Below are 15,409 nucleotides of genomic sequence, written 5' to 3' on the forward strand. Positions count from 1 at the left end.
AAAAAAGCTTAAAAGCAAGCTGCATGTGTAAGTCTGTGCCTCCTTCAATATAAAAGAAAAGAGTTAATCAGGACCAAATCTATGAAACCCTTTATTACTACTTTTGTTTTTTAAACTTCCCACCTTTTTAAACTATGAATTGCTGTGGGTGGTTCTTTGTCAGGGAAACCAACCTGAACAGCATACAAACTATGTTGTTTTTGCTTTTCTGCACATGCCTAGTCCCGAGGCTGCCAGGTGCTTTTGGAAATAGTTGCTGCATTTTTCAGACAAGCTCTGACCTGTTACTGACACCAGTATAGAAAGCATAAACTCTTCGACGGTGTTTATTTTAATCATACATGCTGCGTACCCACACTGTTGTTAGATGGGTAAAGCTTCTTTAATTGTCATAAACGTGTAAAACTACATGCAATGTGCTCTCAGGTAACACACACACACACACACACAGATTACTTTTATTCTAGTCTGTAGCATTTTAGCTCTTGTTATCATTATCATACATACTGTTTCTTAGTGGAGGGCAGGAACCCAACCATCTCCATAGCTTGATGGAGCCTCCTGTACTCTTGCCCAAGTTTCTCCTCATCGTCTAAAAGCAGTTCTTCCTGTAGAACATGCAGAACACAAATACATGTTAAGCAAAGACAAATGTATATGGATGCAGTTATATAAGAATATCCACACACTGCATCTCGCAAGTACATGCAAATTGAGTAATGCACAAACCTGTAGGTTTGGTTTAACTCCGTAACGCTGACACTAAATCATGATGCACCTGTCTGAGATCAAATGCTTTCTCTGTGGATTTTTTGTGTGCATGCACAGGTATGGAGTCTGCGTTGCAGTGGGTAACGCTGTTGTTTCCATGTATACTTGTGCACTGGCACGTCTTCATGAGTGAAACTGAGCTGATCATGTTGGACTTGAAGCCAATACTGAGCAAAAGTCGCTTTTTTTTAAAACGTACAAGACTTCAGCAGTGATCGCGTCCTCACAGTGACTGAACTGTTAGAGGGAAGAACACGAGAGCAGTGGCAGATGTATACACTGGCAGAATACAAGCCGCTGCACTATGGGCTCAAATTGTGGTAATAAATAATTTGTACTTGTAAATCAAATGCGTATTTGTGAACTGAGTTTTGTAACCTTGTAAACCAAAATATCTAAAAAATTTTATGTTTGTGCATCTTTAGATGAGAATTTGTGTGCATGTAAAAAAGATTTTTGTTTGTAAAAAATATTTACACAAGTTACAAATTTTTTCGTTAAGCTCGCAAAGGTTGCACACACAAAGCAAAAAACTGTGTGTAAAACTCTGCGCTCACGTCCCTTTGCTTGCGTGCAAGTTTAAAGTTACAAGTACAAATTTTGACCCGATTTTTCTTCATTTCAGCTGATTGGTCAATGTCATGTCAATCACAAATTTAACAATCCAATCAGAGAACAGATGGGTTTGGCTGTTGGAGAGGTGCTTTACTGAGCTTCAGGTCCTGGAAGAATAAATGCCCTTTTACATGCCAGCCCAGCGTTTTTCCTTCATTGCCTTGGCCAGGAGGTTCAAGTCCCTTCACTGTCCCCTGCTCTGGCACCTAAACGGCAATTCACTACGGCTGGTGTCTTTAGCTTAACATGTCTCAAAACAGAATCGCCAGTACCCAGCGTTTGTTCCTCAGCGGGTGTGTCGTCACGTGAGGAAAAACAATTAGAGACATGAATAGGTTGGGGGTGTACCAGGGGCTCTTTTTAGGGTTACGGTTCCTCCTCATCCTCACCCAGAAGGCATATTTTCAGCCCCTACAGATAGCTATTGCTGCTGTTGCTGTACAAATGAAACTGAATTGGATTACTTTTACTCCAGTTTGTAGCATTTCAGTTACTGTTGCATTGTGTGGTGACATAGTATGAGTCACAAAATCCAAAATCCAGTCACCTTTCAAGGTATGGGCTGTTGGCTATGACACACGACAGATGAATTTCACATGACTATCATAAGGAAAACATATAAAAACAAATGTTTACCATCATTAAAATATAAAAGCTAATAAAAAAAATTAAAAACATGAATGGGAATATAAATTTTCACTGGTTGATGCAATAAACAGGAGACACTATTTTCAGGTGGTTAAACTGTAATTTCAGTCAAACCCACAGCTTTAAACAGGAAGATGAGGGTAAAAGAGTCAGTGAGAAAAGTAACGAAGATGTCAGACACGTTCTTAGGTCCTCCATATAGTAATATTATTTGGAGGAAAAGCATGTGTGGTGTTAAGTGCAATTAAAGTGCAGTTTTTTTTAGCTTCATGTGAATATCTGTTTATTCATTACACTGCAGCTGCTTTGACAGGCTTCTCTTTACTTCCAAGAAGTTTCAAGACCCTGTAGGTCTGTTTCCGTAAAACATATCCCGCTGGTTTTCACCTATTTGATAACGTTATATATGGTATGTATTTAAGCTGGTCTTCCACTTTCTCTTTCACTGCTGCTGTAAAGCCTGTGGATCAAAGGTACCTGTTTGAGGTAGAGATAATCCTGTGGCTTTAGTAGATGTAGCTCTTCCTGCTCCTCTTTGGACGCGCCCATCAGCAGATAGTAGAACACATGGAAATTTCTGCAGGAGAAGCAATTTTCACTTCAACTTTCCTAATGACTCAGCGCTTTTATTGGGCTATGGTAGACATGAGGTTTCTTGTACAAACTGGTGACTGGTGTGAACATGATTAGTGCCAGAAGAGATTTTCTAAAAATTGCACATGTTTGAATCTTGTATTCTATTTGAGTCTTAATTATACCTCTCACTCTTATCTCTGGTCACCACACGACATTTTTCCAGTAGGTACTTTTCAATAACGGCCCTGAAAGAGACACAAAGGAAGAGAACGTCAACAAAACCCATGAAGCTGCCATTGTTCTTTTGTGACACAGGAAGAAAAACTACTATAAAACAAACTTTGAAGAGACACGACTCAATCAGAGGTGGTCCATGAGAATAACAATAAAGGGCGCTTTACCCTCTGATGACACCACTTTCCAGGTAGTTGAGCTGGATAAACTTCCCAAAGCGACTGGAGTTGTTATTCTTTGTGGTCTTGGCGTTGCCAAAGGCCTGTTTAAAACATAAAGAACATCAGTTTTCAGTAAAATAAACAGACTATTTATCGGCATGTTTTCCACAAACACTGGCACCCAAACACAGTAAATGTAGGTTTGTGGATGGCAGATTACTGTTACCATTAGCCGGCTTTATGTAATGACATGGATAGATTGGTGTAAATGAGTTGTGCTTTAGTGCCCATCTTATTAATCAAGCGTGAACACAAACAGGAAAGCAAAAAAAAGCACCTTAATTTTATAAACTGTTTTTGTGTTTTCTGCAGATATTTAACCTGTTTAGCTCAGAGAGGTCGCTAACAGCTGTTCATCTCTATTACAAGCAGGAGCACTGAGAACAGAAGCTCATTGAAATTGTGTTTTGCTCATGAGTTCATAAAAACAAAGAAAAAAAGAGAAAGAAAAGATTTGCTGTCATTTAAGGCCCAGTTCCTTCTTTGTTGGGTGGTATTTTCTGCCTGCTGTTGCTCAACCTCACAAATGTTTATTCAAAAACTAAAACCTACCAGCTAAGCGCTGATTAATGCATCCTTTGAAAATTCTCAACATCAGCTGGTTCTTATATCACCGTCTTTTTGTCTTTTATATTTGTTATTAATTAAACTAATATTTATTTCTCTTCCTTGAAGGAATTTTATGACCACTGTCATGGTTATCAGGTCTCTTCTTAGTCCCGCTATTAAAAGTCTCAGATAAAGGCCCATAAGTGTTTGTCACTTAATAGATGCTGCTGACTCATCCATGCCAACCATCTAAAGCTTGCATGCATGTGCGACAGAGTGAGCACATGGATTCTGTCTACCAAACGGTCCAATTTTTCCCCCCAGATGATTTGAAAACTTTCTAAAAAGGAAGGCAAAGTTTTGGGGGCTGCTAATTTAAGCCAAATCAGAGCGCTTAGGTCAGTTTGATTGTTTTAAAGACGAAGTCACCATCCACGCCCTGCCACCGAAGTCAAGATGACAAATTGTCTGTGTCACTGTATTTTTAGCATGATGACTGTGACATTAAAAAGTAATGACTCAATGTGGAAAACCTGGGCGCTGTACCTTGCTCTTTCTTAGGAACCTCAGGCTGTTCAGGTTTTGTTGTAAATGGGCGATGTTTACCGGAATTAATTACGCTTCTTCACACTCAAAGAAAGGTAACACTGCATTTTTTTGGGGTAGTGATTAAATAGTTTTTCCTAATCAGGCCCAGTTAAGAACAGTTTGGGATGTCCGAGAGACACAAACTAAACTAACACCCCTTCTCTGAAGATATCGTTACACTTCTTTCCATTATCTGCTCAGCTGACAGTCATGTCCTAACAGGTCAGAGCAGCAGTGCAGTGAGCTAGATACGCACACGGTTCTGATCACATGCCGGCAGGAACAACTTTAAAAAAAATATATCACTGAAAAGTTCTCAAAATTACACCCATGTAAATTTCGACAGACTATCAAATTGCCTTTTAAATCTCATATTATTCAATTTCACAACATGAACAAAGGCAACTAAATAATGTTGGTGGATGCAGCTGGGAAAAAATGAAAGGTATGTGGAGATACAAAAAGATAGCTGGTATGCAGTATAAAGAGGAAAGACTTTATACTGGGATCAAGACTCAGTGTAGCGAGCTGCTCCCTCTAACACAGGTAACAATTTTAACTTAACCATCACAACACTGACAAATGCAGATGGTGTAAAGAAAGGCCAGAATAAAAATGACAGTCATCACAGTAAACCACCAATCTGTGAACATAACAAAGACCAGGTATTCTTCCTCTCCCATCCTCAATCACATGCTGGAAATGTGCACTCACTCGTCAAAACTCTGAGACTCCCTGATATGCAGAAAAAAAGATGGAGGTCCTTTATAGACATAAAGATAATGGAGGTACTAATTCAGGTAGACATGTAGATGTTTGTAAGGTTGGTCTCTATGAATTAGCCTTGAGAAAAACCATAGTGGGAAATACCAGAAGTGAGAGAAGTTTTAATGGGGAACTTTTTTTCCACATTGAGGACCTGCAAATGTAAAAAATTAGCTGTTTTCTATTCTTCATGAAAGAAGAAGAAGAAAATTTCAGTGGTAAATTTTAATATATTTTATAGTTTATTATTTTTCAAGCAGTGCTAAGATTATGAAACAGGTTTTAAATGCCGTGTCGTGTTACCTGTTCTGGTCCTTTTCAAAGAAAGTTCATGGTAAATTGAGCCTGCTCACTGTTGAACTACTACCAGCCCATTCACAATTTAAAGCAGTATTACCAAAACCTGCAAGAACTGTAATTAAAGTTATCTGAATATAGAAGACAGTTGATGGAGACAGGATGTATATGTGCTGTGTGAATATGAGTGCAAAGTATAAATATGTAAATGGGACATGCAGTGATATAATGAAATAGAAATTATACTGGAAAATATGTTATGCCTATAGAGTGATTATGTATTGACTCTAACGCAGGTGGGTTTTTTTTTTTTTATAATTTCTTATTGTTCTGTCTATGAAACCCAATGCTGCCTGTGTAAGAGGAACCTGCTTGTTTCATGTTTATGTGCCGTGGCTGTTGGATGGTGTGTGTACAGATCCCAGACAGATCAGCTTAGACTGAAGCTGATGGAGATCCTGATTAAAAACAAACAAATTGGAAATAAAATTATAATTGATGACAATAAAAATGAAGTTGCTAATACACACACAAAAGACAGTGGTGTTAATGCCAAAAATTCCTCACATTTTGCAGTAGTTATTTTATTCTTTCATTAAATTTTGCGGTTCTCCAGCTTGTGTGCAGACAGTTTGCGACACCTTTCACCGCTGATTTGAATATGAATATTATACCAACAGCAGCAATGTTCTGTCTTGTTTTATTTGACTAATGCATTTGCATAGTACAGTACTGTTTGACCTATTTGTTCTGTTAGCAAAATACTTATTCACACTGACTAAAGTAAAAAAACTAAAGGGTGGTAGAGGATGGTTATATGCAAAAAAAAAATATAAAAAAATCACCTAGCATGTTGCTAGGTGATTTGTAGGTTTGTATGATTTGGCTTTTGACAGTACAAGTGAGAGGTTACTGTAATGACAATGAAAAAAAAAAAAAAAAAAAAAAAAAAAAAAAAGGTATGGTGCTTTTATTGCTATAGGTATATAAATGCTATCATGCTGCTAATATAATCATAACGCTAGTGACTGCTAGGCAACACAATGACATAATAATGTCTGATATAGTTAATAACCTTCAGGGGCCTGAGATTTTTGTCAAGTTTGATTGCACAACTCTTTGTCTAAAACAAGGAAACAAACACTGAGACAGACACGTACATCATGTAAAATACATTGAGCACAACATCTAAACACTCATGAAAACCCGCTCAGTTAACTTCTCCTTTTTTGGGGGCCAATTCCCACACTAGGAATGGCTGGCTTAGCTCATGTTTACCAGTGAACACCTAAATGTCGCAGCTGCTGATTTGCAAATCAAAATAAGTAATGGAACTGGTGCCAAATGGACTGTGGAATACTGGAGGCGGAAAAGGGGAAAAATAGGACAGAGAACAGCTTCAAATAATCTGTAATCCCCCTTGATATGCGGACTTGTGAAAATCCATGATCCATGGATTAAACCAAGCAGGGGCATGGATTGAAAGAGTAACTTTATGAGAGAGCAGAGGGATACAGAGAGAGAGAAAAGTGATTTATACTTTGTGCTTTATGTTTAGCAGCAGGCCTGCCCAAGCCTGTTCTGACACATTCCTGTTTCTTTTCTCTACTCCGTTTCGTTCCCTTCAAGACAACGCCCTACAAGTTCTCCCAGTGGAGCTCGGGAATCTCATTCCTGATCACCAATACCTACCCAATCAATCATTCACCATTTCTGGTTAAAGCAAGGTGTCGTCATCTGCGGACTAAAGACTGCAGATTATAATGACACATGACAAATAGTCTGAAGTCAGTAGCCTTCTCTTCGCACCAGGAAGATCAAAGTTAGGTGTACTTTCCACTACGTGCCAACAACAGTTGAAATACCACTGAAAGTTACAGGGAAAGGAACAGAAGGCCCAATATTTTCAGATTTTAGATAAAAAGGAACAAGTCTTGAGGCGTGACTCATGCATACAAGGAAATCCCAGTGGCTTAACTACACAACAATAACCCCCCCCTCGAAAGAGATTAACGTCAACTGATCCTGATTGCTACAACAGTGCCTTTTTTCTGCTGCAAGGCCAGACTTTCTCTGGTAAACACTGTGGCGTGACAACTCAGACGTCAGTAAGGATTATTTTTTTTAACTAGCAAAATGTTGAACAAAGAAATAAAATACAACATATAAACCACAGTAAACACAAATAAAGATATCCTAAATAAACCACACAGCTAAATCTGCAATTCCCCATAAACTTTTTGGGAACAGAGCACAACACACTATAAAAGGAGGTAAAGCTCAGCTAACAGGAAAAATATTTATGCTGCAACCTGTTGGAAGGAGAAACTCGCTCAACTTGTTTAGAGCAAAGAAGAATCCATATTTAGCAACTGTCCAGTGAAAAGCTGGTCCTTTGGGATTGTGTTTGCATGTGGGTGTGTGAACGTATGTGTGCGTGCATAATCGGAAACAAAGTGGGATGATATCCTTTGTGTAAGAGGTTAGTTGCTGTACCAACAAAGAGATAAAGCCTGTACATAAACTCAAACAGAGCATTCTTACACATTTTGGTAGCTGGGAGAGATTTAAGCGAATCTCTGTCACCAAGTCCGCGAACTCCTCTCAGTCCTTGAGCAAATACAACACACACTTAGACACGTTTAAAAGAGGAAAAGCATCTGGCCTAGTTTCATGTCTGCTCTCTCTTAAATGCATTGTGCAATTGTGCAACAGGCAAATGAAACAGAAAGCAAGCGGGAAATGTGTCGTTACTCATTTACACGGACACTAACATGATGCTGGTGAGACAGAAACAACACAGACTACAGTGAAACTACAGCAGTGGGTTAAAAAAAAAAAAAAAAGTGGGAATTTCCAGCCGGCAGACTTTGTTTTACTTCCTGGTGCCTTCAGATTTTGGGAAATTCTTTGAGCTTCATGTAAATCCTGATGTGAGACATGTTTGCAAAACAAATAGATAACAAAAACAATGCTCATTTGTTTTCCTATTCTAATGTGGTGGTATTAATAGCTCTTCAGAGCTTTTCACTAGTAAATGATTACAGGAGCTTCCTTTAGAGCTGAATTTTTTTTGTGGTTTTTCTTGATTAAGCTGAGGTTTCTGCTGCAGGAAGTTACTAGTCAGTGGTTTCACTATTTGCAACATTCTGTATTTCATTTGCATGTCTAAAAAAGGATAAGAAAACAAGAAAAAAAATAAATCACCCTCATTTATCAGAAAACTCGTATCAGCACAAGTCAGACCTCAGCTTGAAGCAATCTTTCCGCTTTAGTCACGTCACTCACTGCAGCAGAATCAAATGATTATCATTAGTTGAGATGACATAATCACTCTCTAAAAACCAAAAGTGTCAAACTTGCAGGCCAGAAGCTAGAACTGGCCTGCTAAAAGGTCTAATTTGGCCCACTTGGTTGCTTTAGAAAGAGTAAAAACTTCAAAGAAGTCATTAATTACTCCATTGCTCTATTCTCTTAATACACAGTTAAAAGCATTTCTTGATCTTGGCAAATTGTTAAGGCTTCAATGTCACAGGCCTTGCGACTAGTCGGCGACCCTCCTTCATGAAGAACATCGACTTGCCCGCAAATACTTGTTTACACTGCGAGCTGAGGTGAAACTTGAACAAGTGGCACAAAAACTGCACACAGACCGTTTGCTTTCAAAATAAAAGTCGGTCCACACTGCTACAACAAACACATTTCAAAATGTGCAACTTTTACTCTGAAGGTGAACGGCCTTCGTTTTGAATCATACTTTTGCTTGGCGAATGGTTTGCAATGTTCGGCAGACAAGTCGACATCTTTCGGCGCCTGCGATAGTCTGCTAGCTACCATACCAATCACAGAAGTTTTCAGTGAAGCACCCCTTTGTCCTCCAATTTCACTTTGCAACTGCCAGCAACCACTCCCCAACTGGTTACAAACTGGGCACTTTTCCCTAGAGACCTGTGGTCACCACAGGGGTCCCCGATTATGGATTTTTATGTTGACTCCACATAAGAGCTGCCACGATTAGCCGACTAGTCACGACTATGGTGACGACTAATTTAATAGTCGACGGGTCGTTTTAAGCTTTGTAAGGTCCCGAAAGCAGTAGGATTTAAGAGTGTAATAATGGACCGAAACAGAAGGTGGCAGCACTGCATGTACAAGGATGCCAGCTGCTGTTAAACCCCGAAGAAGTAGAAGCAGTGTCCAATATCATAGCTTTGTCCAATCGCATCTTTCGGAGACCGCATTTGTAGGCCGATTACGTTACAGCGACATGACAAAGGCTGCCCAAATTCAAAAACTCCTTAAATTTGGGCAGCAAATGCGTACTTTATTTCCCCAGATTTTAAGGATGGGTCAGGTGTATCCTTCGTTGCCCAAACTACCCCAGAATTCACAGTGCGGCCCAGCCAATTCCAGTTTCCAACAATGGCGGCAGCTACTTAGTTTTAATATTACTCTTATTAATCTTTCTGGGTCACAAAATAAACTTTTAAATTATTTTCAGTGGAGAATGTAGAGGTGTAAACTTCAAATATCTGCTTGGTTTATCAAGACATCACATATTTGCAAAAGTGCTCCGACGTTTTCGGAGACGTCTATTACCCACCAGCTCGATAGCTAGCCCGGGGTTCAAGGCTCATTAGAGCGTCGAGAACACCAAACTCCTGGCACATCGTTTTCAAACCCCCCCCCGCTGTCTTTCGCTACTCAGGTTACACGTGATATATAAGTTCTGTAACTTCTGTCGGTGTTGTGCTTTTGGAAACCGAATTTCCCAGAGGAACCCACCCAAGGGATTAATAAAGTTTTATCTTATCTTATCTTATTTCACTTAGATAACTTAAAAATGTTATTGTTTGGCTTTTTTCAGTGTTTTATTTGTTCCTGAGTAAATCGGTTTGGCTGAGATTAAAGTTATAGTTTTTACACAGCTGAATAAACGTCAAGCAGACAACTGATTAAACAGAAGTGTGAGATGGTCGAGAATGTACTCCAATGCCCTGTTATATTTTAGATAGCAAGGAGCAGACGGCTGAGTTTATTAAACTCCACCGAGACAATCTGCTAATTTCATTAAAAGTTTAATAAACCATCATCTTGCCTTTATTTTTAGTTAGCACATACCTTAAACACTTTAAGCTGTAAGCTAATGATAGTTATATAAGAGAAGATGCATGCTGGTGCAATAAGCTGTATGTTTTACGCAAGATCTGACTAGTCGACTAATCGCAAAAATGATCGTGACTAGTCGACTATCAAAATAATCGTGTGTGGCAGCCCTACTCCACAGTGTAGCAGCTAACACATTCAGATAATATACAAGAAATCTCAGTTTGAGACCGGGAGAAAACACAAATCCCTGTGGACATGTTAGAAAGGGCACCCAGTGTGAAAATCTGTGCCAAATAACACCTAGTGAATGAAGGCATTTAGTTACACATGAAACATGAAAGAGCACGCGGACTCCACACAGACGAATCAGCAACCCCAGGTAAACCACGCTGAGCCACTCACTTTGGTGACAGTGCTAACCACTACACAACCATCAATGGCAAAAATGCCATTGATCTGAAAGTTTTATGACTTTACAGTTTGCAAACCACAGTGGAATGTAGTCTAATGAAAGAAGTGTCAAGATGTATAGATTTAACTGTTTCCCCACATTTGTTAAGACATTCCATGCTGTTAATCCGTCTGATGTTTGGTGTATAGCTGCAGCTTTCTAAGGGCTTGGCCATGGCCCAGGTGGAGGTTTTGAATGTACTTTTTTTGCACTTCTTTTATTTTTTTATTTAGTGTATGTTACAGTGGTTTTACTGGTTTGCCCCACTGTACCGGTCACCTCAAGCAATGTGTGACCCATAAATTAAAACAAGTTTGACACACCTGCTCTAAAATCATCCAAAACTAATGTGTTTCAACGAATCTCAAAACTTAAAATGTTATTTGGGGTTTGCAGTACGTGCTGGTGAAGAAAAACAAAACGAGAGAGAGAGAGAAGATTGGGGGAAAATGCTGAAAATATGTTTTCAGTAAAAGGAAAAAAAAAAAAAAAACCCAGAGAGGTAGATGGGTGTGCTGCTATCTGCAAGATCTAAAATCTAAAGTGCTCTGCAGCCAGTGATAATTTCTCATGCCAGGAAATCACCTCTCTTTTAAAGAAAAGGTTGACTGTTTTGTCAAATGTCACAAAGCAAGAACTGATTTTTTCAATCGTGGGTTTTGCTCATTCAGTTTGCAGTGATATTTAACAGAAAATAGAGACGCTGTGACAAATGTTTGTGGCAGTTAGAATCAGTCAACTGTTTTGGTGACTCAGGAGACAACAATGCGAATTCTTCAGTGTTTCTACACCTATACGATAACAATCGAAGGTGATTTTTATCAGATGTTGTGCTATGAGAGAAGCTCTGGCATCTTGTTGCCTCTGCCTCTCTTTGAGGGGGTGGAGGGGGGCAAACTCTGGACTGCTCCAACTTTTTTTTTTTTTTGATATCAGTGGTTTGAGCTGCATCACATAACAGTGACCTACCTCCAACACCGGCCCGGACCCGAGGATGGTCCTTTCCAGCCCGCTGGAGTACATGTTCTGGCTGAGTGAAGTCAAGCAATGAATGAGATAACTGCTGCTTTCAGTCTTCCCTGAGCCACTCTCACCAGTTATCACAATACACTGGTTAGCCTGCCTGTTCAGCATAGCGCGGAAGGTCACGTCGGCGATGGCAAAAATGTGAGGACTCAGTTTTCCCAGTGGCTGGTTCTCGTACATTTTGACATACATGGGGTTGTAGTAAACAGGCAGGAACTTATTGGGATTGATGGCGATGAGGATCTTGTTGGCGTAGGTGTAGATTTTGTGCTTGTAGAAGCGTTGGCGTAAAACCTCCAGAACATTCTCCTCAGTCAGTGTGGAGAGGCTGCAGAGGTCATCACACTCCCCTGTGCTGATCTCTGCTCTGAAGCCTCCATTGTTGACCTGCTGCTGCTGCTGCTGCAGGATGAAGTAGTACCCTTTGCTCTGAGGGTGCCACTTCTGTGCCTCTGTGGGCCACAGCAGGACTCGCTCCAAAGGGGAGTCCCCTGCCTTCAGCGGCCTCTCCTTTCCCCCGCTCTTCCTCACCTCCAGCAGGTCGTATGTCTGGTTGGGGTCCAGGTCCAGAGTTACCACAGCGTTGTGGATGACCGACGCCACGGTGTCCCCAACACTGATCTGCAGGGGACAGTAGGCAGCTGTGTCATACGACACCCTGGGGTAGATCTGCACAACACGGGCCTCTTCATCATGCTCTAGGGCCCCAGATCCATCTGTAGTGGTCATCCTGACAGTCACAGACAGTCCTCAGCATAACTCACTGCTCCAAAACCTCAGCAGGGCTCCGCTGTGTAAGGACACACACACACACACACATACACACATACACACTTAAAACCAGGAAAAGAAGGACAAACAGCAGTGTTTAAGTTCCCACTATTCCCATCTAAATTCCCAAGTAAACACCCACACAGGCAAACAGCACTAAAGAATTAAAATGCCAAAACGAGCCTCACCTTTTGAGCAAAACGTCTCATTTCATCTTTTAAAAGCAGAAAAGGCGCTGACAGCCGCGGGAAGACGAAGATCTCTGCACCTCCGTTTGGCGCTAACCAACTCCTATCACACTACTTTTAAGGAGGAATAAATAAACAAACAAAAAACTACCTTCACCTGAGTGTTAAAGTAAAAGCGAGCCAAGAAACTGTTAAGAGAGACTTTCAAATGAAGACAGAATAATTTCCCAGCAGCTCGGCGTCGTCCTTACTCCTAGAAATCACAACTTCGTTCAGAAACTCAGGATTTACGTCTCCGCGTCCTCCTGGTCCGAAAGTTAGGTTAACGTTACTTCCTACATTTCTACACACACGCGAACAGCAACACGCCCGTCGACGCTTGGACGAAATAAATGGATGTTTTCGTACGTCACTGACCTGTAAAATATTTCTCTTTGGATAACAGCAAAAAAACCAAAACCAAAACGCCGTGTAACAAAAACAACACCAAACAGAAATAAATAAAGAAAACCAGAGAAGAAGAAGTTACGTTAACAGACTGAACGAAAACTTTAATTGCCCCAATTTGTGTGAACAGGTGAGTTGTGGGGCTTCAGCTCCACCTAGTGGAGAATTAGAGTATTACAACCACCTCACACCACTTTTTAAATGTATTTTTAAAACCAGTAACCAATCATATCTACTGTATTTACACTCCTTATTGTCTTTTGCTAAATATTTCTGTTTTCATTTGGATTAGGAAATCACTAACACATTTCATTAATGCTGTCTGTACGTGTCTAGTCCTAAAATCCTTTTAATATTCTCTTCACATTAAAAAAAACAAAAACAAAACAAAAATACTTTTTACATTATGCCATCAACATACCTATCATTGCTCCTTATTTCCCTGCCTGGGCCCTTAAAAATCACATTTTAAGAAAAACTTTCTAAAGCACATTTTTAATGTATGAAAACACCAATAATAGGATTGCAATTAGATGAAAAGGACATAATTAAAGCTGCTGCTGCTGGTGTTTGTGGGGGTCTGATCTAGCTAAAGAGAACTACTCATTGTGTAAATGGCTGCTGCTGTCTGACATTAAGTTTGAGTCTTTATTTAAACTAGCTGACCAGGCAGAGTTTGTGGTACTCAGTCACTGATTAAATGAAGGATGTTTTAGGTGTCCCTTGAGAACTAATGCCGTAGTTTGGTAGTAAGCCAAAGATTGTTTTTTTTAGCCTTTTGAATCAGGCTATTTCACTCATAAGTTAGAAATAAAAAACATATGCAGAAGTGGAAGAACGCACACCATGTACTAACAATAAAAGTCAAAGGAATAATATCACAATATTTCATTAGACGTAGTAACCTGTTAGAAAAAGCTAAACTTTATATGATACTTTATTTCATTTTACTGACTGAGCAGTGAGTAAGGAGTGTTTTATTGTTTGTATATATAGTACTGTGAAAAAGTCTTGAGTGACCTCTCATTTCTTCATATTTTCCTGTGAAAATGGGAAATAGGTGCACTGATTTATTGCAACATGAGCAAACATACATGGAAATAGAGTGTATATAAGGCAAAAACAGCTTTAGCTGCCAACAACAGGGTTTAGGCCTCTCCCAGAAATTGTTTTCTCTCCTCAAATGTGTCCATTTATTACAAAATACTGATGATTGCATCTGTGTGGGTCTTAAAGATATTTGAACAATTTCAGAAGTGCTGTCTGAGAGCTTTCAGGCGAGTTTTCATCATTAACTCACCCCAAGATGCTGCATTATGTCACAAAAATGTAAAATTATGATTTAAGAAGTAGCAAGGTTATGTTTTTAATTAACCTTCTTTGTGTTTTCTTTTATACTGTATAGAAAGCTGCTGTTTAGGATAGCAAAGATGTTCAAATCCGTACATTAAAAAATGCTTGGTGGGTGTAAAATGGAGCACTTAAGATGATTTAATATGACATGTTTTTTTTTTTTTGTTTTTTTAGGTCTGCTGAAGCCTTTTGTCTGCTTGTAAATAAGCCTACAGTGCTTATAGTCCTCACTATGGAGACTCAACGTGTAACGAGCTTCCCTTGGCTAAATCAGCAATAAAAAGCAACACATGTGCGTTATTATGCAAATCAATACAAACCTGAAGCAGCCTTTGTTTCATCGTGAAGCCCACTGTGGAGGTTTGTACGTTTGTATGAACAGTGTAATAATAAAGGCTGTGACGTCCAACTGCATGCATAATAATGTCTGCATAAAGTTCATGAGGGAAACATAAAGTTAAACATAAGTTAATAAATCACTACTTCCAATAAACTGGAGCATGTTTTCTGTCACCTGCTCAAACAGGCTCCAGTGTATTTGACTTCCCCGCTGTTATAACCGCAGTTTCATTGAAAGAGAAAGCAGAGGGCGGGCCCCCACCTTTTTTTTTTTTTAGATGCACCTTACACCCTCTTTAACGCTCTCTTGTTGTTGTTCACAGTAGCTGTGTGCTCACCTACAGTGAATTAATGAAAATCTATATGAAATTCCATTGCATTTTTGACTAGGCTCTTCTCATTTTTGCACATCTCTGCAGATTTTTTTAATGCATGAGTCCACAGGCTGATGGCCCAAGGTG

The 15,409-nt window shown here is 39.6% G+C and overlaps 1 protein-coding gene across 4 annotated transcripts in view; it reads right to left on the reverse strand.

Annotated features, from left to right (window-relative positions):
• The window catches only part of LOC100695933 (myosin IXb), a 34,775-nt gene extending 21,436 nt beyond the window's left edge, over positions 1-13,339 (reverse strand). For 2 of the 4 annotated variants that reach the window (XM_013273352.3, XM_013273353.3), the window contains exons 1-6: positions 12,810-13,241; positions 11,794-12,640; positions 3,012-3,106; positions 2,793-2,855; positions 2,512-2,611; positions 508-608 (exon numbers count right to left, since the gene is read on the reverse strand). In XM_013273352.3, the coding sequence (XP_013128806.1) occupies positions 508-608; positions 2,512-2,611; positions 2,793-2,855; positions 3,012-3,106; positions 11,794-12,579 (1,145 nt within the window). In that variant the 5' untranslated portion in view covers positions 12,580-12,640; positions 12,810-13,241. Of the gene's footprint in view, positions 1-507; positions 609-2,511; positions 2,612-2,792; positions 2,856-3,011; positions 3,107-11,793; positions 12,641-12,809 lie in introns of all 4 variants that reach the window. The other 2 variants (XM_005476596.4, XM_005476597.4) reach the window with 2 other exon arrangements.
• Positions 13,340-15,409: the final 2,070 nt, after the last annotated feature.

Source organism: Oreochromis niloticus, linkage group LG18 (assembly GCF_001858045.2).
Source record: "Oreochromis niloticus isolate F11D_XX linkage group LG18, O_niloticus_UMD_NMBU, whole genome shotgun sequence".
NCBI lineage: Eukaryota > Metazoa > Chordata > Actinopteri > Cichliformes > Cichlidae > Oreochromis > Oreochromis niloticus.